The 22,473-nt window shown below is 43.4% G+C and overlaps 1 protein-coding gene and 1 long non-coding RNA gene across 9 annotated transcripts in view; both read right to left on the bottom strand.

The window, feature by feature from the left end:
* LOC120374902 overlaps nucleotides 1–11,010 on the bottom strand; it is a 172,970-nt gene extending 161,960 nt beyond the window's left edge. For all 6 annotated transcript variants that reach the window (XR_005586327.1, XR_005586328.1, XR_005586325.1 and 3 more), the window contains exon 1: nucleotides 10,643–11,010. This is a non-coding gene — a long non-coding RNA (uncharacterized LOC120374902). The remainder of the gene's footprint in view (nucleotides 1–10,642) is intronic.
* A 6,419-nt stretch (nucleotides 11,011–17,429) lies between these two features.
* The window catches only part of SATB2 (SATB homeobox 2), a 159,167-nt gene continuing 154,123 nt past the window's right edge, over nucleotides 17,430–22,473 (bottom strand). For all 3 annotated transcript variants that reach the window (XM_039495890.1, XM_039495892.1, XM_039495891.1), the window contains one exon: nucleotides 17,430–20,566. In XM_039495890.1, the coding sequence (XP_039351824.1) occupies nucleotides 20,111–20,566 (456 nt within the window). In that variant the 3' untranslated portion in view covers nucleotides 17,430–20,110. The remainder of the gene's footprint in view (nucleotides 20,567–22,473) is intronic.

The raw sequence follows: 22,473 nt of genomic DNA, 5'->3' as shown, positions 1-22,473 counted from the left end.
CTTATTTCTTTACAGTTAACCTCATCATTGACATACAATGCTACTCCACCTCCTTTGCCTTTATGTCTGTCTTTCCTAAACAGCACATAGCCTTCAACAGAATTACAGCAGGACTGCGAATTTGGTTCCTGCAGCCTAACTGCACAGGAGCATTAGGGGGTAATGTCAAAATGAGCAGAGGAAAGATTCAATCCGAGCTGATTTAAAACTATTTCTGAGGCAACGGGGCTGGAGATATTGCAAAGGGTAGTACACCCAATGAGAGCTGGTTTGCAGGGCTGGAGACCCCCTCCAAGCACTGCACCGGTGTGTCCCCATTCAGGGGACCATGCCTCCCATGTGCAGTCAGTGGTAGCAGGGCTGAGCTCCCTGTGCACGGAGCTGCAGGGACCCTGAGCCATCAGAAAATGGTCTGGGAACTTCAGAAGCAGTCAGGAGCATGCACATTTGGGACTATGCTGTTGATTCACACAGCTGGTGCGATGGTCCTAGCATGACAAGACACAAGCCATTGCTTAGATGGCTGTAAAATGCTATGTGCATCTATGGAGCTATGCGAGAAGACAAGCCCTTTCCCAACATTGTATAATCTGCATCAAACGAATTATATGCAAACAGATGACCAGGTGTAAAAGTGAGAGCCAACAGCACCAGAGGGGAGATCGGTTCTGGAAGGATGAGCAAAGAAAAAGGTTTTAGTAGAGAGGTTGCTCAGCATATAGGACAGAGCATTGTGGGCAGGCTAGAAAGAGGCATAAGAGTGAGAGGCTGAGCATCAGAAAAGCAGCGGTTGGTTAGAAGGTGAACGTGCCTTCCCAAAGGGCAAAGACAGCTCTGTGGCTAGGCACAGGACCACGACTCAGGAGATCTAGGGTGAGACCCCCGAGCCTCACCGAGGTCAATGGCAAAACTCTACTTATTTCACCCCAAGTCCTAGTCCTGGCTTTGCCACCTTAGACAAGTTTGGCCTTACACAAGTCATGCATTTTTTTTTTAAAGTACCTGAGGGATTTAGGAGCACAAGTCCAATTCTTTCACTTTCGATGGTGACTGAGCTCCTAAATCCTTCTGGAAAAATCAATTCCTTAATGTCTCGGTGACTCAGTCTCCCTGCTTGTAAATAGGGATATAGTAATCCCTCAGAAGTGAGGCTTGAAACTTGTGTTTGGGTCACATGCGGAAAGTGCTGTGTGGTTCCTTCCACTGAGGGCCTCAAAAATGTACAGGATTGTTACAGGGAGAGTATATATCCCTATGCACATTTAATACACAGCATACATTTGAGTGGGAATTGAAAGGCAGGTATCCAAATGGCATGGAAGCCTGACAAACAATGCTACAGGAGGTCCAGCATCTGATCCTGCTTATAAATATACACAAACATGAATGAAAGAAGAATTAAAAAAACAGCAAAAACCTCATTCTTAGATGGCACTTTTCATCCATAGTTCTCAGAGTGTTTTAGAATTAGGGCCCAACCAGATCCAAAGCCATGAAAAATGCATCACGGACCCTGAAATCTGGTCTCACCCTGTGAAATCTGGTCTTTTGTTCCCATATGCTATACAGATTTCACAGGGGAGACTAGTGTTTTTCAAATTGGGGGTCCTGAACCAAAAGGGACTTGCAGGGGGGGTCACTAGGTTTTTTGCGGGGGGCGGGAATCATGGTATTGCCACCCCTATTTCAGCACTGCCTTTAGAGCTGGGTGGCCGGAGAGTGGCAGTTGCTGACTGACAGCTCAGCTCTGCAGGCAGAAGCCCGGAAGTAAGGGTGGCAATACCATATCATGCCATCCTTACTCTGCGCTGCTGCTGGTGGCGGTTCTGCCTTCAGAGCTGGGATCCTGGCCAGCAGCCGCCACTCTCCAGCTGCCCAGCTCTGAAGGCAGCTGCCGCCTGCAGCAGAGCAGAAGTAAGGGTAGCAGTACCACAACCCCTCCCCCATTATAACCTTGCGACACCCCCTCCCCCAACACCTTTTTGAATAAGGACCCCTACAATCACAACACCGTGAAGTTTCAGATTTAAATAGCTGAAATCATGAAATTTACTATTTTAAAAATCCTCTGACTGTGAAATCAACCAAAACGGACCTTGAATTTGGTAGGGCCCTATTTATACTGCTACCCACCTCCTTTGTAAAGGATACGGGACAGGATGGGATGTTATTTGACACATGAAAACACTTTTCAGTGTTTGGAAGAGTTTTGAAAAAGGACATTTTTGCAATGTGCTGGGATTTAGAGGCACTAGGTTTCAGAGAGGGGGTGGGGCTTTGCATACATTCTGTTAAGTTTTAAGAATATGTAGCACTGGACAACCCAGAACTAGATTGTCCCAAGCCCTCCAAAGCCGGTAAATGTTATTGACATTTTTACAGATGCTATCTACACAGCAGCGGTCAAAGGAGGCTACCAGTGCTTTACTAGCTATTAGGAAAGGGATGGAAAAGAAGAGAATATCATAATGCTACCCTATTAATTCATGGTAGGCCCACACCTTGAATACTGTGTGCAGTTCTGGTCACCCTATCGCAAAAAAAGATAGTGGAATTGGAAAAGGTTCAGAGAAGGGCCACCAGAGATAGTCAAGAGTATGGAACAGCTTCTCTACAAGGAGAGACTAAAAAGATTAGGGTTGTTCAGCTTAGAAAAGAGATGACAAGGTGGGATATGATAGAGATCTATAAAATCATGAACAATGTGAAGAAAAAAGGGTTATTTTCCCTTTCCCACAATACAAAAGTCAGGGGTCACCCAATAAATTAATAGGCAACAGGTTTAATAGAAACAAGGGGATGTACTTCTTCACACAATGCACAAGTAACCAGTGGAACTCATCGCTGGGGGATGGCCAAAAATATAACTGGATTCAAAAAAGAATTAGATAAGTTCATGCAGGATAGGCCTGTTAGTGGCTATTAGCCAAGTCAATCAGGGACAGAGCCTCATGAGCAGAGCGACCCTAAGCCTCTGAGTACCAGAAGCAGGAGTGGAAGACCGGGGTGGATCACTCCATCATTGTCTGTTATGTACGCTCCCCCTGAAACTCTGGTACAGCTCACTGTCAGAGACAGGATACTGGGCAGGATGGACCCTGGTCTGACCCAGTGTAGCTGCAGAGGAGTGAAGGCCCCAACGTTCAAGTGAGGGTGTATCAAGTTAAACACACCCTTCCGCTGGATTAAAGCACCCAGGTTTAGGTCACCAATTTTGAGAACTTTTGCTCTAGTGAGGGGGTGTCAGGGAGCTGTCAGCAGCCATAGCTTGGGCACTGCCCCATACAGTTATCATTCGTGGGCTTCCTTAAATTCAAGAGGTCCCAGGCCATTGCTATTCCTAGCCCCAGAGCCCAGGCCTGGTGGGGGAAGATCAGCAGGGAGCTCCCAGCCCCAATGATCACTTTCTGTGGGTTTCTATTCCCAAGAGCTAGACGTGTACTGTTTTTAGTCACTGAAAGCAGAGATTTCCCTTTACTTTTCCTACAAACAGGGGGGTTTGGGCCACAGACATGGGCTGTGTAGGGCTGCCTATCGCTGTCCAGATGGACCAAGAACTTATTCCTTTAAGTCCTGGTGGTGTGATGCCATGCAAGAGCCGCCAATTCCCCTAGCATGCTCCCTCTTCCACCTCACAGCCTGTCTCTCTTCAGATACGTGGTTTGTCCAAATGAAAAGTCCATTTCCCTTGTCAAAAAGTTACTAAAGGTCCCTTGCTGTCCAGTATTGCTGTAAATTACGAGGTTAAGGAACAAGGCACTGTACAACTCTCCCCCACTCCCCGAACCACTTTGTTTCTTCACGGGTGAGATCATTATCTCAAACCAGGCAATCCACATTTTTCATCTGTTCCCACATCTAGACTGTCACGTTCTAGCAGGCAGCCTTCTAGGGAAAGTAGAGGTTTCCCTTTTGGAAACATGACCCTGAACAGAACTTGAAATGCCCCTTCCATTACAGCAATGTTATGATTCTGCTCAGTTCCCTCTCGTGTGTTTCAGTAGCAGGCGTTCTGTCAGTGTACCCAGCAAGTGGGACGCCGCAAAGGAGCTCTTTGAAGGGGGAACTGAAGAGCCTGTGGAAGGGGATGATATTTCCAAATAGTTTGTAGGAGTTATAGCTGAAAATTGTCCAAGGCATAGGCTGCATTGTTGACTATCTTACAGCAAAATGCAGGACTTTCGCCTGTAACTAAACATTTACTTCTTTCAATATGATGAACAGCAATGCAAGAATAGTCATCTCTTAATGCAAATTGATCCAGCACAGAGGAGTGTTTAGATCAATGTGTGATGTCCCGACTGGAATTAAGTCTATTTCCATAAAGACAACAAGCACAGAGATTATTTATATGACAAAATGTCGTTTTAAAAGACTGAGTCCATCAAATATGAATCCACCCTTCCCCAAATGCCAGCTTCCTGCTTCTAAAGGCATCCAGTATCCTGGCAAGGAGAAAAGGGCCTCAAGTTTTGGAAATAAAATATACAAAGCTCAGTTAGAGGACCAAATCCAGGTACTATTGAAGACAATGTGTTTTGTAATTGCTTCAGGATTCAGCCCTGGGATTTTAAAGAGGTGGCAGAGCAACCCACCTGAAAAACTCTCAGGGCCAAACTCCCCGCAGCTATAAATTGATTTTGCTTAATTGAAGTCACTGGAGTAGCACTAAGTTACACAAGCCTGAAAATGCGTTCCTTGATTTCTAATGCTGCCACGAGGGAGAGACTGAGGGGCCAATCTCAGAGGTGATGTGAAAGGTGGGGTAAATTGCATAGAATTAGAAACCCATAGACCAGTTTACAGAGTCATTGATGTGCTCTTGTAAGAGAATCTACGTTAGTGTAACACACTCTCTGCACACATTGGGATGGGATGCTGAGGAACTAAAGCTGGGAGACAGCAGGGTCCCAAAAATTAGGGTATTGGACTGAGATTTAGGAGACCTATATTCTAATCCCATCTTGCCACTGAGCATCTGCCAGCCTCTGCCTCTGCGAGCTTCTGTTTCTCCCTTCAACCTGTTACCTGTCTTGTCTACCAGTAACAGCACCAGGCATGACGGGACCCTCATTTCTGTTGGAGCCACGACCATACAAAAAAACTAAATCACTTTCTCCATGTTAGCCTCCCCTTTGAACGTGGCTCATGGGGGTTGGTTCTCTTTTCTTTGAGAGGAGTTATCATGCCTTAGAAATTTAATATCACATTCAGTGAGTTGCCATCTTAGTCCTTGCTATAGTGCTTCTATCCTTGGAGGGATTCAGCTGGTCACATGGCAGAGTTTAAATGTCACTCACCCCTGGAGATTCGCACTCAGCTCCTCAGGGCTCTCTCCAGACTGAGTCCGTGCCGAGTTTAGGGAGGATGGTGTAGAGCACTTTGATTTGGTTTGCCCTCAGCCACCTTGTTCAGCCTTCCTTGTTTGGTGACGTGTGAGGCATCGTGTTGTATGAAGACTATTGTTGATTTGTTTGATCTACAGCTCTGAATGTGGTGGCACTAGAGGCCACCCTCTGGCCTTCTAGCTAAGGTATTTGGTGCCAGCGGCAAAGCAGGCCCCAAGAATGCTGCTTATCTGCCCACCTTATACTGAGTTTGTTGGACTTGGAAAGCAGCCTGCTGTATGGGATAATTGTTTTATCATTTGTGTCCTGTCTATTGACAACCCATGTTTTTTCATCTCTATGCATTTAAGTTAATAACTCCAGCTACCTTTCAAGTTAGTCATGATTAAAAAGGGTGTTTCCTGTTACTCACTGTGAGCTTTCAATACCTCACTTCCAGGGTGCAGTTTGTTTTCTTCCTTCCATGCTGAAAAGGCTTTTTAAGGGCTATAGCATGAGATGGCCCTTGCACAGTTTGGCATTACAACCAAAGGAGCTGCTGCATGCAGATATATTCCCTAATGTTGTGGGGAGGGGCAGCTACTTGAAGTGCGGCTCCTGCTGCATTCAGAATGGAAGTTTCTCATACTGAATATGGAAAGTCAATAGAGAAAGGCAAACAATATACCAGGAGTCCAACCTACAGCATCAAGGTGAAGGATGTAAATCCACAAAAGCAAGGAAAGGCAGAACGAATGCTATGAGCACAGGTCCCCCCTTTGGCCTTAACTCGCGCTGCTGTACGCTGCAGCCTGTTTGGAGAACATGACTGCTGGGCTGGATTTACAGCCTTAAATCTGACTTTGCATGGGATTAATTGAGACCCCTAGGGCTCACGTTTTAATAATTCATCAGTTGTGCTGAGCTCAGGGCTCCATGGAGCTAGCCCCATAACACGTGCATAGCATGGGAGACTCCGCCCCAAAAGAGCTTCCTGTTAGACAGGACAGAAAAAGGATGGGAGAAAATGAAGGTGCTATTATCCCCATTTTACAGATTGGGAACTGAGGCACAGAGAGACTGACTTGCCTGAGGTCAGACAGGAAGTCTGCAGCAGGCAGGGAATTAAACCTATATTTCCCAGAGTCCTGTCCAGTGCTTTAATCCCATACCATTCGGCCACTGTGCTATAGGGGATTGTGTGGGCACTGCACATTTGAATGCTGCTGGGAAGATAATACAGAACTAGCTTCTACACTTCCTACTTGGAGGTGCAATGTGAGCACAGAGCTTAGACTGGGCCTACTACCGTACCTTTGGGGTTCCTCGTGTCATTGGCAGTGCTACGGCTTCCCCAGTGGGCTTTCAGAAAGCACAGAGCACCCAAAGTCTGGCTGCCTGCTGTCCAGCTGAACAAAGGAGAGTAGATTGCGCCTTCCACCCTCTCCTCAACGCTCACATCTGTGTAGAAGGGGAGCCAGAATGGAGCCCTTGGAACAAAAACCACCACCAATGTGGACTGCTGATCTTATGCATCCTTCAAATTAAAAGGCACTTGAAATGCCAAAGCCCGATCCCATTGAAAGATATGGCCAAACTCCCTTTGATTTCTGTGGGACCGGGATTTGGCCCAGAGCACATCAATAAAACCAGACTCTACATGCGAAGTTAGGTGAGTAATTCCCTGCCCACTTGACTGTTCTCATACACAGTCCAAGGAAATCTGGTTGCTGAGCTCTGTGCCTTTATCCTCACACACAACTATTTCAAATTTGATGACAATATATATCTCCAGATCAGTGGCACCGCTATGGGCACCCACATGGCCCCACAATATGCCAATATTTTTATGGCTGACCTGGAACAACGCTTCCTCAGCTCCCGTCCACTCACGCCCCTTCTCTACCTACGCTACATTGATGACATCTTCATCATCTGGACCCATGGGAAGGAGACTCTGGAAAAATTCCACCACGATTTCAACAGCTTCCACCCCACCATCAACCTCAGCCTGGACCAATCTACACGGGAGGTCCACTTCCTAGACACTACGGTGCTAATAATTGATGGTCACATTAACACCACCCTATACCGAAAACCTACCGACCGCTATGCCTACCTTCATGCCTCCAGCTTCCATCCCGGGCACACCACAAGATCCATTGTCTACAGCCAAGCACTGAGGTACAACCGCATCTGCTCTAACCCCACAGACAGAGACCAACACCTACAAAATCTCCACCAAGCATTCTCAAAACTACAGTACCCGCACGAGGAAATAAGGAAACAGATCAACAGAGCCAGACGTGTACCCAGAAGCCTCCTACTGCAAGACAAACCCAAGAAAGAAACCAACAGGACTCCACTGGCCATCACATACAGTCCCCAGCTAAAACCCCTCCAGCGCATCATCAGGGATCTACAACCCATCCTGGACAATGATCCCACACTTTCACAGGCCTTGGGTGGCAGGCCAGTCCTCGCCCACAGACAACCTGCCAACCTGAAGCATATTCTCACCAGTAACTGCACACCGCACCATAGTAACTCTAACTCAGGAACCAATCCATGCAACAAACCTCGATGCCAACTCTGCCCGCAAATCTACACCAGCGACACCATCACAGGACCTAACCAGATCAGCCACACCATCACCGGTTCATTCACCTGCATGTCCACCAATGTTATATATGCCATCATATGCCAGCAATGCCCCTCTGCTATGTACATCGGCCAAACTGGACAGTCTCTAAGGAAAAGGATAAATGGACACAAATCAGATATTAGGAATGGCAATATACAAAAACCTGTAGGAGAACACTTCAACCTCCCTGGCCACACAATAGCAGAGCTTAAGGTGGCCATCCTGCAGCAAAAAAACTTCAGGACCAGACTTCAAAGAGAAACTGCTGAGCTCCAGTTCATCTGCAAATTTGACACCATCAGCTCAGGATTAAACAAAGACTGTGAATGGCTTGCCAACTACAGAACCAGTTTCTCCTCTCTTGGTTTTCACTCAACTGCTAGAACAGGGCCTCATCCTCCCTGATTGAACTAACCTCGTTATCTCTAGCTTGCTTCTTGCTTGCATATATAAACCTGCCCCTGGAAATTTCCACTACTTGCATCCGAAGAAGTGGGTATTCACCCACGAAAACTCATGCTGCAAAACGTCTGTTAGTCTATAAGGTGCCACAGGATTCTTTGCTGCTTCTACAGAACCAGACTAACACGGCTACCCCTCTGATACAAGGAAATCTTTGTTATAGACAGTTCTGAAAGTGCCCTTTTTAACATATACTTCATAATGCTAGCACCTAGCAATGATTCTTACCCTGGGTGAAGGGTGTCCCCTTTGACAGAAATGGAACATAGTAGTGAATTAAATAATTGAAAGCAAGAGAGTCTTATCAAAAACCAGCCCCAGATACCTAAATATCAGACATTAAAAGCAGTACAGCCTAGGTTAGCTAACTGTTGTGGTCACACTGAATTTAGATACTTGAGGTTTCAGGTAATCAAGAGAATTTTAGCTGGAAATAAGAGCTATCCAGGAACATGTTCTGGCTAACCAGAAGTTTTGGATAACAGAAGTTGTACTATACATGGACAGCATTTCCTTAGCTTCCCAGAAGTTTTTATTTCTAAGATCTGGAGTAAGGGGACACTTTCTCCATTCTAACTAAGGTCTTAAAGGAATGTCTCAAGAACGCAAATCTAGCTATATCTTGGCAATGAGATATTGGACTTCTCAACTCTAGGTGTTAAATTAAAATGCAATCCAGGTGAGTAGAAGCTGAAAGTTCAGATCTGATGGCTGTTGGGTCGCCTATTGCAAATGAGTTTGATGGTCTTTCAATCCAATTCCCCAAGGGACAATGTCCACATCTCAAAAGCCACCACCAAGCCAATTGACTAACTGGTGGTAATAAATAAATGGCAGTAGTAGTAGTAGTAATATCTAGCTCTTCTATAGCTGCTTTCATCAGTATATCTCAAATACTTTACAAAGATGATGTATCATTATCCCCCTTTTACAAATAGGGAAACTGAGGCACAGAGTGGGGAAGTTACTTGTCCCAGGTCACCCAGCAGGTCAGTGGCCGAACTGGAAACAGATCTCCCAAGTCCCAGTCCAGTGCTCTATCCACTAGAGCTGGTCAAAAGTTTTCCGACAGAACAGTTTTTTTTCCAGAAAATGCTGATTCCACAAAATTGAAACATTTCACAGGAACTCCCCCCCCACACACACACACACACACAATTTTTGTGGGATGTCATCATTTTAACAAGGTCAAAATGTTTCATTTGGACTTTATAGTTTCAACTTACGCTGTATTACAGTATCAAAGTTAAAACAGAAAGGTCAAAACAAATTACCTTTGAAATGTTTCATTTTCCAACATTCTCAGATTTGAACTTTTTGTCCTGTGTCAGAACTAAACCAAATTTCAGAATTTCCCATGGGATGGAAATTCCAGATTTCAACCAGCTCTGCTATTGACAATCTTGCCAGCAGTTTCAGCAGATTCCAGTGATCACATAGACATGGCGACTGAATTACCCTCTCCCTCCTACTGGTGCTCCCTGGTGAGACACACTGGGAAAGCAGTGGAGAGGGAGCGGATATGACACTGCTCAGGAACTACGTATTCTACTGTCTGGTAGAGGATTTCACTCCCCAGAGCTGACAGTTGGGTACCTTTGGTGAGCCCTGAATTCACACACAACTTTTTTAGAAGTTGGTTTAAAAAGCTAAATATTTTCCTAGTAGCCCTTAGAGGGAAAATTAGTCCTTCCTCACTAGCACATGACTGCACAATCACTCCACACTGCCCTGCTGTGGTACCTCAGAAATGAGGGTTGAATGGAACCAACTCTGCTAGTGGAGGGCAATTTATTTGCCACAGCCAATCACTGCATAGCCTCTGGGGAGAGCCTGCTAACCATGAGGCCAGCCAGTGCCATGGGGTGGCAGTGCTGGACAGAACGGATTTAAAAAGCAGCCTATGCCCCTCAATAGCACAATTGGGCACACCATGCCAATGTTTTCTCACCAAATCTTCAGCTTATCAAATTCAGCCTTATTTTAAAATGACAACGGTGCCTTTGCTTTGCATAATGGAGAGGCGTAACATAAAAAGCAACAACACTAAGCAAACAACACAAGGCATAGCCTACTTTAACACATACCCTCCTGAGAGCTGCTTTTCCTGCTAGCCCTCAGGGCCACCTCTAGCCCCATGCTGGGGGAGTTACAGACCAGCCTGGCCACGTGTTTCCCTTTGAAAGCCCCAGTAAGCAGTTCTACTCACCACCACAGTATCCCTGGTGGCAGGGCAAAGGTGTTGCAGGGATTCTTCTCTCGAGTGCTTCCTTTTCTCAGCCATCGTGCTTCATCCACAGTCGTCTTCTTGGAGACATAGTGATCCAGCCAGCTCACGTTTAAATATCAGTCTCCATCCTGGGTAACAAAAGTCCAGTTTAAACCCCCAAACAAACTATCTAAAATCCACCCAAAGTTGGTTCTCACTTTCTTGGGCCTCACAAATTCTCCCCATCTTGCCTCCCCTCAGGAAACTCCAGCAGCTTCGCTCAGGGACCTCCCTATTTCTTAAAGGCCCCATCTCAGAGCCTCCTACAGGAGTCTACACTACTCCCTATGGTTCCTATCACAGTGTCTTCTTACTGCTGTCTCTTAAGCCTTTACATCATAAGGCCCAGGTGTTTGCCATAGTAACACATGACCCCATTAGTCCCACCCCCCTCAGACTGAGAGGCAGTTAATTACTGCACTGCTGGCTGAATAGGGCTGGGCTAGCCACTCTGGGCAGACCAGCCTGTTAGAGTCCCCCGTCCCCCCTCCCCCCCCCCCATAAAGCTGTGGTATGGTATGGTAAAGGCAGCACCTATTTTCATCTCCTTGGCTAAGTGGGACCCCATCGAGAATTAAAGACACCCGTCCTTGTGAGCCCTGGGGAACTCCTTGCCAAGATGTAAAGCCAAAAAAGGACCCAGTTCTGCTCCCACTGGTGTCCAGGGCAAAACCAGAGACAGTTTGTAACTTAAGTCTCCAATTGTAAAGAATGTGTGGGTGGAATTTTGCCTAGGTTATCTACTGCAGATTCATTTCAATATAACTCTCTGGTTTTCTGAGCATTCCCCTTATTGTAACACTACGACAATTGTTATTTTTACTTCTTTAAAAAAAAACAACTGGAAGTGGCACACTGTACTTTTATTTCCCGTTTGCAACTGTTGCTTATTTTGTGCAAAGACAGGTCAGATCAGTTTCATGTGCGAAGTGGGAGGGAGAGGCATTGATTATAGCACTATTTCAAGCTATTTCAGTAGTCCTGCGGCATAAAGAGAAGTATGATCTATGAAAAAGAGTGAGCGCTGGAAATCAAAGGGACTGAAATAGGAAACAGCTTTTACCAAAGCTCTTACAGGTCTTTTTGGCCCTTATTTAGCTTTATACTTAACAGTCCTGCCATACCAATCCTCCCAACATTATGCGTGTCCATTAAAATGTCAGTTTTCTAGACAAGCAGCACACATGTTAAAGCAAAAAGCAGCCGCAGACATGCTGACAGCAGTTTAACAGAGTTGAGACTAATGTATTCCTTTTAAGGATTTCACACAGGGAACAGTATGTTTTGCCGCTTGTTTCGTCCCTGATGGTTTGTTTGCTGTGTGTGGCAATAGACTATTTTACATTTGTATAAGCCCTTTCATCCTGAAGGAACCCACGGGGTTGTACAAACCCGGGTGCCGGCTCACAGGCAAACAGGCCCCAGGGCCTCACAGCGCAGAGAAGTGGAATTAGTTTGCAGGAGAGAAGGGTAAAAGATTCAAACTGTTGTCATTATAAAAATTGGCGTGGAACTTTTACTGACCACACACACAACAGACATGACCCCACTTTGTAAGGTCTCTTGTGAAAGATCGGTACTGGGTCTTGGATTCAATGGGCCAAATTCATTCATTCATAATTTCACTGGACCAGATTTTGCTCTCACACTGGCATGTGAGAAGTCGGTGGAATTAAAACCAGGATAAGAAAGATCAGAAGCAGACCTGTGGATTCCATAGTTAAATTACCCAAATGCATTGTGAATGTATCTACTGCAGAAGGCTGAATCAATTCTGCTGGAATTTGAACCATGGGTCTAGGAAGCTTAGGGGCCCAATTGTGATCTCTCATTAATTTTACACTAATGTGATTTCCACTGACCTCGTCAGAGCGACTCCTGATTTACACCACAGTCATGAGATCAGAATCAGGCCCTAGCTGTTTCACATCCGAAGGAGCGACCCCTGAGGCAGTCCAAGCAGATAGCATCCCATTGACTGCAGTGGGCTCCCTGACAATGCAGGGGGCTCCCTGACAATGCAGGGGGTCTGCCCACCCAGAGCTCATTACAGGACTGGGGCTCAAATTACCCTCCGGCCATGAAACTTCAGTTTATGTCACCCATCATTTACAAGCACACCACCTGCTGCTGGCTAGCCACTTACATTTAGATTATAAGCTCTGCTAATTTTTAATGGGTTTGTATGATGCTTAGTACAATGGGACCCCACTTAGGACCATAGGGCATTACCATAATAATATATACAATTAAGCTAATAATTAAATAGCCAGATATCACCAATATGTTTTGTTTGCAGAACATATTTGGTATCTGCCTTTATCAATAAAATTCCAATGCTGCTAAGCATTTTCAGACATTGCCCAAGAAATGAAAATGCTTTTCTATTACTTTTTATTGGCTATGAACAGTTAGTGCAAGAAACAGAGGGGAAATAGCCTCCTTGGATCTGCTTTCCCCAATAGCTTACCTGGCTCTGGGTCTCTATAAATACTCTGCTCCACGCTGAGGATCAGAGAAGATCATTTTATCTCTATAGGAATAGATACAGAGAAAATTTCCACCTCAACACTGTCTTTTCACATATATTCTGCCAATTCTGGCACCCAGCACATTTGATGCTGATGTATTCTGGTGCTACAACCTCAGTCCAGTCCTAGGATACAGAATGAGTTATCTGTCTTCCACAGTTCTCCCTCTATGTCTGCATCTACCATGAGTTCTCTAGATACCCCCACATACCTTTCTTACTCTTCCATATGAAACTATTAGTTATGGCTGGTCAAAAAATGGGAAATCTTTTCTAAAAATTTCAAAGGAAACGGAATATCTTTGTTTCATTCAAAGTCCCCCTCTTCCCCTCCTCCCCCCCCAAAAATAATTTTCTGGGGTTTTTCTAAATGAAATGATTTGAAACAAAAATGTCATTTCAGATATATTCTTTTTAAAAAGCCATACGAATAATAGGAAATAGCCAGGAACACCTTACCGTTCTCATTGGCCAGAATCTTAAAAAATACCTTCTCCACCCGCTTCCCCTAAAAATGTTTACAGAAATATCGCGTATCTCCATTATGACCCTGAAACATAACCCAGGGAGGAGAAGGCCTGGCTCATAAGTAAATAAAAAATGAATTTTCCTTAAAATAGCAACAAAAAATTTGACTTGTTCATGAAAGCCCCAGTTCAGGGCAGCATCTCTGTTCAGGACTGTACCTTCATGGGGTGAAAATACCAGGTACAGAAGGACTCTAATCTAGCAAAGAAAAGTGTAACAAGAACTAATGGCTTACGGTTAAAGCCAGACAAATTCAAATTTGAAACATAACACAAATTGTTAGCAGTGAGAGTGACTAACCTTTCAAACAAACTATCAAGGGAAGGGGTGGATTTTCCATCTCTTGATGTCTTCAGATCTAGCATGGATGCCTTTCTAAAAGACATGCTTCAGTTAAACACAAGTGATTTGGCTCAATGCAGGAGTTACAATGAAATTCTGTGGCTTCTGATATATACGTTGGACTGGATGATTTAATGGTCTGTTCTGGCCTTAAAATCTATATGCACTTAAGTATCTGTCTTGAATATGGATGAACTTAAGCATGTGTTTAAGTGTTTTCCAGAAACGAGGCCCCTGGGCCCCATCCTGCATAGGAGTAACGTGTGCATAAGGTCTACAGGACTGGAAAAAAGGCAGATATACCTTGGTTCAGGGATTGTCTTTTTGTTCTGTTTATATGGTGGCTAGTGCAATGGGATCCTGGTCTGTGATTAGGACCCATCTGTACTATGGTAATATGAATACTACTACTACTGGATACCTGGTATGAGAGAAGCTGTTCAACAGCATGTGCACAGGAAGCCTTTCATATGGCCAAAGCCAGACAGGAGACGGACAACCAGCAGAGCAACTGGCCCTTCATTTTACAGGTGCAGGGCCTGATTCTGACCTCACATGCCGTATAACCCCACTTCCTTCAACAAGCTGCTCCTCCCGATGATTCCTATGTAACTGAGATCAGAATCTGGCCACCAACGAGCACAGAATTCAAAAGCAATCAAGGAGAAAAGCTATTTAAATCATTATTTGGACCAATGCCTCTACCCCCTTACAATCCTTCACACATACCGTGTCTGGCAAGTTTCCTGAGATCTGCACCACAGCCAAGGAGCGAGAACGCATGCTTCATGTAAATTGAATGAGAATGAGCTGCAACACCTTTCACGCTGTTTGTGGATAAATAAGAGAAAGATCTCAGATAGGGAGCACAAAAAGTCAGCACTCCCACACTCCTAATGTACCATGTCAATTGCACCTCTCCCCATGGTGCATTGTTTATTACTAGCTTCCAGTGATGTTGCTAAAGGTTTCAAGGATTTAAGGTTTCTACATGTTCTGCCTCACACTGGCCTTGTTTCACTTCCTATTCTCTAATATTCAGCCCGCCAGCACTTCTCCGTTGGTTGACTTAGTTTGTGTTAAAACAGGTATGTTTTTTTAATGGGTATAAATAAATTAAAGCTGCATCTTTAATTAATCAGTGCACTTTATATTGTAAATGGAGATTTTTTTGTAATGACTTCTTTATGATTTTAAGATGACATTTTGCACATTTTCCAACTTATCTTGGGTGCTGTAGCTTTTACTCCTGCATGTCCAACAGGTCCAGCTTGTCAAGAGAACATTGATCAATCAGGGACGCTAATCATCTAATCGAAGGAGATTCATTGGTTTCTGGATACAAAGGAGGAGATGGGGCATATACTTATACTTGAATGATGATGAATTGTAGGGAACAGACAGTATGTTGTACACAATTTTAAAAAAATCTTAAATGTTTATTTTTTCAGTTACATAGGTTTTTAAATGGAAATACATATGTCTGGAAGACTAAAACATGCCTAACAGACAGCAGCAGCAGGTAAAGTGTGGAAAAATAGAAGCATTATTAATAGAAATATTTCTACCATAGCAGCTATTAAATGATTGTTTTTAAGGGTTTGGAAGAAGTATCCATATGTTTGTAAGATTTTTTTTTTTTTCAAATTAAAAAAAATACAGTGTACGTATAAAGAGGTCTAGAGGATAGACGGAAACATTAATGCTGCTATTTCTTTGATTGCCTGCTACAAGGTGCTAAGCACCCATTGGTTTAAATGGGGATAAAAGCACTCAGCACCTTGCAGGATCTTCAAAATGGCCCAAATCAGGAAATGGAGGGAAATTATGAAATATTTTCTGTATTTTGTTGACATTTTATTTCAATGGAAAATTTAAAACCAGCTCTAAGAACTTCATTACCTTAGACCACCAAGTTCCCACTTCGGCAAAGAACTCAAGCACGTGCTTAAATCCCACTGATCCTTTGCTGAATAAGGATACACTTCAGTACGCATTTAAGTGCTTTGCTGAATCAGGTCCAAAAGGCCACTGAAGTCAGCAGAAGCCCCAAGGCCTGGTCCAGCAGCTGCTATGCATGAGGCCTTCACTGGTAGTTCAGAGCAGTGATCAGTCCCTAATGCTGGGCTGAAGACTGCCTGACTGAGGCATCTTTTCAGGTACTAAGTAAGCTGTGGCTTTGACATGGAAGAGGCTTGGTTAGTGGTGGTGTTGTCTGTCAATAGGTACAGTATTGCTTCCATTGTAGAGAGAAAAAGGCCCCAGGGTTCATTCAAAGGTAAGTGGCATAAAGTGAAAAGTAGCAATTATGCGTGCCAGAAAAACAAAACATAACCAAATGGCGCTTGTGTGAGTAGCTTCCAAGTGCAGCAGCATTAATTTAACATACAGTTGTTTTTACTCGGTCTCTGGTGAAATTCCAAAATTCAACTGACAAGCAGGTGGTTGGGTACCGTAAGACACAGTTATCTATTGTCTTTTTTTTTTAAACAAGGAATTCTGCCGATGTTTCATGTGGAATGTAAATGAGTCGTTAAGGGAAGAACTGCTGCGTCCTAGCCATAGAATTAAGATGGGGGTGGGGAAAATGACAATACCTAAAGCAAGCGAGGACTGTTAAGTCTGGAGTTCAATATAAATTCTGTCTGCTAGGACGGAATCCAGGCACTCGCTACTTTGTTAGCTTAAGAATTTTGAGCAATTTTTTCCATTTATCTGCATTCCCTCAAAAAAATCATTTTCGCACATTTCCACAGATACATCAATCCTTGAGGCATTCCCCTAGACACTCAGTAGGATGCCCTGCCATAAATATAATAAAAGCCTTTTTTTATGTCCATTAACCATGGACATGTGTGTTCCAAAAGTTTCATGACACGCAGTCATTTGTGGCTTTTTAATTATAAACAGAAATATCCATCAGTGAAATACGGGAGCGGGCTAACAAATATCTTTATACATTTGAGTTCATTTTGCATACCGTGATCCAATTGGTTGAAAGGCAATGCATCTATGCCCCTCCCTTCCCATCCTGTCACAGATGATATGTGTATGTGTGTACACACACACAGTAAAAATCCAGTAACATAATGCATCAGATTCTCAGCTGCTCTAATTCACTAAAGCTCCACTGACTTCAAGGGCCTATATGGATTTAGCAAACATCTGTAATGACTGGTAATGCTGTTCTGATCAAATCTTATTTCCAAAATAAGAACACTTATTTTTCCCTTATTTCATAGGCCTGGTTCACTTAATCTCAGAGAGAAAGAAAATAAGGCCCAGTGAATTACTTGACAAATGAAGTCATATTTATTGAATGCGTTTTATTTCAACAACCAAAAAATTCTAACAGCCTAACAATGCACATAAGTTAAAAATTAATTATCACTTAGTGATAACAAAGATAAAGTTGATTTACATGGAAAAAAGAACATTTACAATATGTTAATCCTTATTCACATTGTTGATACCGCAATAAAACACAATTTGTTTTTTGATTTTTTTGATTTTTTATTTCACAAAAAAGGCGGAAAATTGTGCTTTGTTAAGAGGCACTACAAGAAAAGTTTCTTTTTCCAAATAGATATTATATGATGGATACTGAATAAATAGACATATATGCATTGTAATTCGCAAAGTTCTGGCAAGACCACAGGCTAAAATGCCCACAGATTCACTTAGAACCACTGCAAAATTGGCAGTGAAATTAAAAATAAAAGGCAAGACTCAGCATTGAAAAAATACCTAATAAAATTTTTGGTTGAAGTGTAAAAGATACCAAATGTTGATGCCATCAACCGATGAACAATCTTGCAAGGGCAAAAATCAGTTTCCTTTTACACCGATGGAGTTATTTCAGTAACAGCAAAAGAAGACAGTTTTGAAAGAGTAACTCTTCAAAGAACATAAAGCAGCAACCATTGAACTTCGGATTAAAGCTGCAGCATACTACAGAAATAAAGAAGGAGGAGCAAGAAGGGCTTAATTAAGCAAACCACCATAATTTTGCAAAGGTACATAAAATTAATGCAGAGCTACTGTTATGTTTCAAAACATTATTTGAAAAAGTCCCTTTAAAAACTCCAGAGGTTACTGAGCAGCTAGAATTAGCTTGTATTGCAACATGTCTTCTCCCTGTATATTGTACGTTCTGAGTAAATATCAACACAGAGGTTTGTTTTTTGTTTTTACTCCTACTTTTATACCTTTCAAATATATAAATAGTATTAACAGTTATATTACAATGCCTGGTGTGGTAAACAGAAAATAACTTTCAAAGCGATATTGCATGAGGTCTTTGTCAAGGTTACATAAAAGCACAACACGTACAGAAAAGAAACCCTGCAGATACGGTTCTGACTGCAGTTTAGAAGGAGTCTGCAGTAAGTCCAGCTGCAATAGTAGTGAAGGTGAGGTCTTCTCTTGGAAATCATTACATGGAAGTGAGAAGTAATGCTACCTGGTGTGGCTCCCAACAAGATGCCTCAAACAGTTGGAAACTATAGTAGATTGCAGCTTTAGTGCTCATACCATTGAAGAGTCAGTCAGCATAAGTTCTGCTTTATGTAATGTAATTGCTAGGTTAGGTGTCTGGGAAAATGTTTCAATTTATGACAAGAAGGTGACTACACAGATATCGCCGCTCATTCTTATTACCTAGAGCTGCTAGGCTGCAGGAAGATTGAAAAAATGTGTTCGCATCAGGGCTGCCATGCACTGAATGTGGGCTGCAGCTTGTGAGACCAGTGGCTGAGAGCGCTTAGTACCACTGAAATAATGTGCATGAAACAAAGGAAGCCCAAGTTTAATAGACATAAAAGGGGAAAGGAAAAGGGAAGCCAAGAGTGGGAGACCCCCTTTATCAATCCATTTAACTGGACAGTTTTCTACCCATGTGGGTTTTGACGTTCTAGTTTCCTAACTTGACTTTATGTTGAATCAAAAAATAATAATAAAAACTAAAAGCAACAAAAAATAAAAGGTATAAATGTCTAAATTTTAAGAACTGAAACAGAGAACAAGTAAATAAACTCCACAGTAAAACGTGGTTCATAGTATGAATTCCATACATCAAATCCCAAAATGCTATTTTTTTTAATCAAGACCTCATTAACGGACAAGTCTTCTATGCACTGAATTTCAGTTTTACTCATTTTGAATTCCATGAAAATTCATCTGTTCGCTACAGAAAGGGCAGTCTGAATAATGGAACGTGCTGTATCACTTTACGTATGCACTGTGGTTTAAAGTACTTTAACATAGTAGTTGGTTTTAAGGTGCCCTGATTTTTTTTCCCCCATTTTCTCTCTTTTCTTTTTTTGGCAGTGTTGATTTATGTCTTTAAATACATACCTCAAAAATTACCCATCAAGTTGCCAGATAGGAAGCCATATAATAACAATAATAAAAAAAATCAGGGATAAACATAGAAAATAAATAGGAATTCAAAAATAGTCACCACACCCTGAGAGCAGGCGGCAGTTATCAAAAAGCCAAAGCAACTCATTGTGAAGTGGTTTTAATACATAAACAAGTTTCATCTTTAAAGAACTCATTTCACAGTCTATACTTTCGGATTGTAAAGTTCTGTCCCATGCAATTTTTATATATATAAAATTTTATGTGTGTATATACACACACGCACACACACACACGCGCGCACACACACACACACAGCTGTAAATTTTCCTTCATTGATTTCATAGGTCTTTTTCTTCCTGTTTACTTGCTAGATGTCCCTTTCATAAGTGCAAGATTAAAACAGGCATAATCCTATGTGATTACAACTATTATCTCAGTCAAACGTAAAAGTGTAACACTCAAGTGTCTATGTCAAGGCGATGTTTTAATTGGACAATGCTGAATTCATTCAGTTTTCACACGGATCGTGTGCAACAGAAACAACAACAAACAACAACAAATGCAAAAAGAGAAAAAAACAAATTAATGAAAACAAACAGAAAATCCTTGGATCAATGTATTGCTTTCTGTATCATGGGCTCACATTATCTCTGATCAATTTCTGAAGGAGTTGCCTTGCTTTTGTCAGGATTCTCCTCTTCGGGTTCCACTTTGTACATTTCCTCAGAGCCTTCTTCACTGTCATTCTCCTCCGATTCAGTCAGCAGCTCCTCATCCTTGTACTCTGCCACATCAACCACTGTTCCCAAATGCTCTTTTAGCTTCCCGTGGTGCTTTACGTGGTAACGCTGGTTCTGGAAGAATTTGATGATCGTGTGTTTGGGCAGATCCAGCTGAGCAGACAGAGTGTGAATGGCCTCCTGGTCAGGATACAGGCCTACATCATGGATAAAACTTTGAAGGATGCCTAACGCTTCCAAGGATATCTTGGTGCGGGATCTTGGCTTTTTGGCACAACTGTCCTCAGCAGGTGGAGGTGGGGCCTCTTCTCTTGGAGGTGTGTTTTCCTTTGCAGGCTGGGACTGCTGTCTATGCAGGACCTATATAATTAAACATATACACATATTCAATGTACTTTCTGCACAATTCGAAAATGTGGCCAGCCCTCTAGTTAAAAAGGCCACTTGAGATATGCAGCAGTTGGACAGAATTTAGACAAGGTTTTATTTCACCCTTTAGTACACAGATGTACTTGTGAATTTTTATTCTCCAATCCCTTTCTTCTCCACACAGCAACTGCACCGTAAATGCAGATTCAGAAGGACAAAATATGAAAGGCCAAGTAAAATGGCCAGAGCTAGATATTAAGTTGGGGGGTATTGTAGACCAGTGGACATGGGAGTCCACTGGGATTCAGGATAGCTTGGTTCTATCCCCAGCAGATTAAATTCCACCTCTGCCACAGATGGTCTGTGTGACCTTGGGCAAGTCACTTCACCCCTTTGTATCCTGGGACAGGGACTGTCTCTCAGTATGTGTTTGTACAGTGCCTATCACAAGGGGATCTGATCTTGGTTTACATGCTATCGCATAACAAACTATATGATTTGGTTTAAAACCTATGAGAACTGCTTTTAGACAAAGACTTATATAATGACATTTTTCAGATAGACGTGGCAGTATTTTCCTTTTTTAAATGTAGTGAAACTTGTCTTAATCCAGTGATGCTCAGATTGAAGCTCGTAAGCCGCAAGTGATGCTTTAATGGATCTCCTGCGGCTCTTTGCAGCACATGATATTAAAACACTGATTTCATTATTAACCAGTCTAAGTTATTAACCAATCAGGATGCTTTTACTATGTTATTATTTTATCAACTACAGATGGTGGTTAATACTTGGTCAGTCATTTTGCTGTGAGAATTTTATATCTATATCTATATATCCATGTGGATATATATACAGAGAGAGAGAGAGAGAGAGAGAAAATGAAACAGTGAATTCACTCTACTGTGGCTCTTTGGGGTAATGATGATCGCTAATTTGGCTCCTGAACCACTGAGGTCTGAGTATCACTGTCTTAAACAATCACTCAAGGGACAGACAAACTTCAGCTGCTTAAAAGAGATGGCCTTGTAGTGAAGGAGGCATTGGCGCCGACTCCGTGGGTGCTCTGGGGCATGCTCTGCACCCAACGGCAGCCAAGCTCCCCTCCTCCCCCTCCCCTGAGTGTGCTGCGTCCCCGCTCTTCCACCTACCTCCCAGCATTTCCCGCTGCCAAACAGCCATTTGGCGGCACTCGGGACTTTCCAGGAGGGAGCGGGGAGGAGCGGGGACGTGGCATGCTCAGGGGAGGAGGCGGCGAAGAGGTGGGGCAGGGGAGGGGACTTGGGGGAAGGGGGTGGAATGGGGCAGGAAGGGCTGGAATGGGGGTGGGGCGAGGGTGGTGCAGAGGTGAGGTCAAGCACCCACCGGGAACAGTGGAAAGTTGGTGCCTATGGAAGGAGGGGTAGTGTTGTAACCAGAATGGCTAGGGCAGAAGTTCTCAAACTGTGGTCCGCAAGCTCCATTCAGGTGGTTCACGGATAGTTCTCTCTAAGGTGGACACCTGGTGGCCACACACAAGAGAATAGGGGTCACCCACCTAATTAGTGCAGCTGCACAGGTGTGGCTCCCCTAATTAGGTGCCTGGACCCTGGAGAAGACGCACATGTAAGGTGAGGTGGTGGCCTTGGGGAGAACAGGGGGTAGGTAGGTGAGAGGGGGCAGTGGGGTGAGAAGAGGGGTGGGAGGAATTTGAGACATGCAGGGCTGCGGCAGCCAGAGAAAGAGGTGACTTTCCCCAGCTCCAGGGCTGAGCTGCTGGGGAGAGACGGCCCTCCTTCCTAGCCCCAGCTTGGGGGCTGCTGCAATAGGGTAGAGAGGGCACATCCATCGCATTAGAAAGGTAAGACTACTGATATTAAAATATGAGTTGTGTGCTTTTATTTGTAGAACAAAAATTTTTT

This window comes from Mauremys reevesii, linkage group 11 (genome assembly GCF_016161935.1).
Source record: "Mauremys reevesii isolate NIE-2019 linkage group 11, ASM1616193v1, whole genome shotgun sequence".
Lineage (NCBI taxonomy): Eukaryota > Metazoa > Chordata > Testudines > Geoemydidae > Mauremys > Mauremys reevesii.
Note: the sequence above shows the minus strand (reverse complement) of the source record. Positions and strands in the feature narration are given on the sequence as shown.